General features: G+C 37.3%; 1 protein-coding gene across 3 annotated transcripts in view; it reads right to left on the bottom strand.

The window, feature by feature from the left end:
* cidea (cell death inducing DFFA like effector a) overlaps positions 1 to 1,396 on the bottom strand; it is a 3,273-nt gene extending 1,877 nt beyond the window's left edge. For 2 of the 3 annotated variants that reach the window (XM_008289184.1, XM_008289185.1), the window contains exons 1-3: positions 1,284 to 1,396; positions 494 to 632; positions 237 to 389 (exon numbers count right to left, since the gene is read on the bottom strand). In XM_008289184.1, the coding sequence (XP_008287406.1) occupies positions 237 to 389; positions 494 to 632; positions 1,284 to 1,351 (360 nt within the window). In that variant the 5' untranslated portion in view covers positions 1,352 to 1,396. Of the gene's footprint in view, positions 1 to 189; positions 390 to 493; positions 633 to 1,283 lie in introns of all 3 variants that reach the window. The other variant, XM_008289186.1, reaches the window with a different exon arrangement.
* Between the last annotated feature and the right edge of the window lie 1,869 nt (positions 1,397 to 3,265).

The raw sequence follows: 3,265 nt of genomic DNA, 5'->3' as shown, positions 1-3,265 counted from the left end.
GGTGAGTCTCCGTGTACGTTTGTGCGTCCTGGTGCGTCTTAGCGATTTACTTAAATTTTCAAATGCTACAAAAACTATAGAAAACACATTTTACTGGATACTAATGAACATTAAGGATTAAAACCTCACACAACTTTAGAAAATACAACTTTGCTGGACAGGCTCATTATTTGTGGAGATCAAACCTACCGATTTAGAGTTTTAACCCTGAACGGTGCAAAAATAACTCTCAGCACCTTGTTCTGCGTCCACATCTCGCCCTTCTCCAGCACCATCAGCGGCGTGTTGCTGGGCAGCGACTGGAAGAACTCCTCCGAGTCCACCGGCGTCCCGTCCTCCTCCAGGACCACAGTCAGGAAGTGGCAGGACAGCATGAACACTCTCGCCGCCTGGGACGCAAAAACCAGGAACCAGAGTGAAGCAGGAGGAGGAGAAACCCGCTCCCTCTAAAGAAAGTCAGTTTGTGCTGTTCGGACGGGATCCTCTGCTTCACCTGCTCCAGCAGCTCGTCCAGGGACGCCGCCTCCAGGCCTCGGCGCCGCCTCCGGCTGGAGCTGCACACCTTGAAGCAGCGAGACTGGGCCGACGGCAGGATGTGGCGGGAGATGGTGGTGTGGACCGACGACACGGACCTGCCACCACGTGAAGTACAGGATTAATTGATCTGTTAGTCTGAGGGTAGATCTGTGATGCAGGTTTAGAGACCGGAAACAAGGAAGCTGGAAACGAACAAATCTTCTTTTTTTTATGTGGATGCTACTTACAGCGTTTTTTAAACCAGATATTTGTAAAATTGTGTAAAAGAAAAGTTTGATATCTTTTGCAAATTTAAAAACAGTGAAACAGCAATTTTAGGGTAAAATGTAGTTCATGTACTTTTTTTCTAATTATTTTTTTAAACATAAAAGCAAATTGTTTTTGTTTTCTTTCTGATTTAAATGCTCGGTGTTATTTTGGTGATAACTTTGTTTTAACGTTTTGGCCACAGATTACAAATTTGCATGATTATGGATGTAAATCATCCCAAAACAAAACTACCTCCAGAAACACGCTGCAGCTGCTGATAATAATGGATTCATTGATTTTAGTCTTAAAAAATGAAAATAAAAACTCGATAACGGTTTCATTGTCAGGTTCAATGTGCACATTTGTTGCACCAACTTTTACGCGCAGGTGGTTTGAGGAAACAAATCAGATTAGAAAAAACAAACACAAAAAAAAAAACACCGAAGCAGTAAAGGTTCGTAAAACGGTGACACGTGTCCCCGTCAGTCTGGACTCACCTCAGCAGCGTCTCCGGCAGCAGCGTTCTGGCGTACTTCACCCCGGACTGGATGGACAGCGGCGCCATGGTGCGCTCCGGCTCGGACTGGACCTGCTGCGGGACGAGGCCCCGCGTGAGGAGGTCCTCAGCATCGGAGCCTGTGATTGGTCAGTGGTGAGCGCAGGGAGCCAATGGAGTGAAGGAAGCTGCCTCCAATCATCCACACGGAATAAAAAAAAAACAACAACAACTGCAAAATAACAGAAAAAACACGAGAAGCTGGAAAATAAAGAAAAAAAAACAAAAAAACGAATAAAGTGTTTTTTTGTGTGTTTTTTTTTTAAAAAAAAGGGACTGAAAACATTTTTCATTTGTGCTTTTTCAGTTCAGGACACATGAAACGCAACCTGGGCAGAAGAAGGAGGAGCAGGAGTCCTTTAAATCACATGTGCACTGCAAAAAATAAACAGCTGAAAATCTGAGAGCAGAGGATCCATTTAAACACGTTTAACAGTGAGTACTGCAGCGTTCACAGCTGTGGACATGATGGATAAAAACAACACAGCACACATCTGTGATGCTGTTTTTGTTTTCGTACAGTGAAACTGTCCAACACTGTAAAACAACAGAGTTCTGATGTGTGCCTTCAGTTTTGGCCAGCTTGGTTGTTGTTTGTTTGTTGTTGTTGTTGTTTTTTCTTTTTTACAATTAACATGTAAATTACAACTTTTTTCTGTGATTTTAGCAACAACTCGGAAAAAAACCTGTAAAATAGCATTTAAAGACTGATTTACCGTCTTTCTTTTTCAAATAACAGCAAATATTTGTAAAATAAGGATTTTAGCAAATGTTGAATACATGAAACCACATTATTTCAGAGTCAAACATGATGAATGAATATTTTTTTAACATGTCAGATGTGACCTGTTTTGTTTTGTTTTTATAGAATAAAAATAACAAATAAAAATAAATAAATAAAAATGTTGTTTTGTTTTTATTTTACAGCTTTTCAGTAGTTAATAAAGACGTACAGTTTATTTGTGCTTTTCTTTCTGTGATTTTATAACCGTTAAAAAATGATTCACCGCTTGTCAGTCAATCGTTCAAATATTAAAAAATAAAATAAAATAAAATACTTTTTTGTAAAATTACAGCTTTTTGATGTGGACACCTTGTAAATGTTTTTCTTTACAGTCAACATGTAAATGAAATGTCTGTAGAATATCTTGTGCTGATATTGTCAAAGAACAAATGACTTTTAGTAAAAATGCATATTTTTATGAGGACGTTGTTTACAGTTTTAGCCTGTTTTATTCATTTTTTACACCCAACGTGTAATTTTTAATTTGATTTTTAAAGTGATTTTTATTAGTTAGTATCTGTACTTCAAATGTTTCTTTTAAATAATGGAAAGTATCTGTAAAATAATGATATTTTTGCTGATTTAAATACATTAAAACTGTGTAATTTTATGTTCAGTCATTGTAAAACAGTGAATTACGACTGATAAACAGATAGCGGATATTATTTGCCCTGCTTTTTAATGGTTAACATGTAAATTTATATTTTTGTCTTTTTTATTGTCTATATAATATATAACAAAAAAGGGACATTTATTTAAAATGTTTTTTAAAAAAGGATGCAATTATACAAATAGTTTGATTCCTAATATGAAGGAAACTCAGGAATGAATAATGTGAAAAGCAGTAAAAAGTGCAGTATCTCCCTTTATTTGCTTTATTTTGAGATCCAGCTCATTTATATATATACAGGGAATAAAAATAACTGAAGCGTGTCGACGTGGATCCAGTTTGTTTTGTGCTGAAAGTAAATCTGAAGCCGCTCCAGACACGTAAGAGGCTTTAGTCCGGCTGGTATTCTTTTGTTTCAAAATAAATCAGCTTTGAGATTAAGGAGAACATTTCGATTAGGTGAGCAATAAATAATCGCGCTTTTATTTGTAAGAAATGAACTTCGGCACAAGTTCACCAAAGAAACCGG

This window comes from Stegastes partitus, unplaced genomic scaffold (assembly GCF_000690725.1).
Source record: "Stegastes partitus isolate 25-593 unplaced genomic scaffold, Stegastes_partitus-1.0.2 Scaffold598, whole genome shotgun sequence".
NCBI classification, from domain to species: Eukaryota; Metazoa; Chordata; class Actinopteri; family Pomacentridae; genus Stegastes; species Stegastes partitus.
Note: the sequence above shows the minus strand (reverse complement) of the source record. Positions and strands in the feature narration are given on the sequence as shown.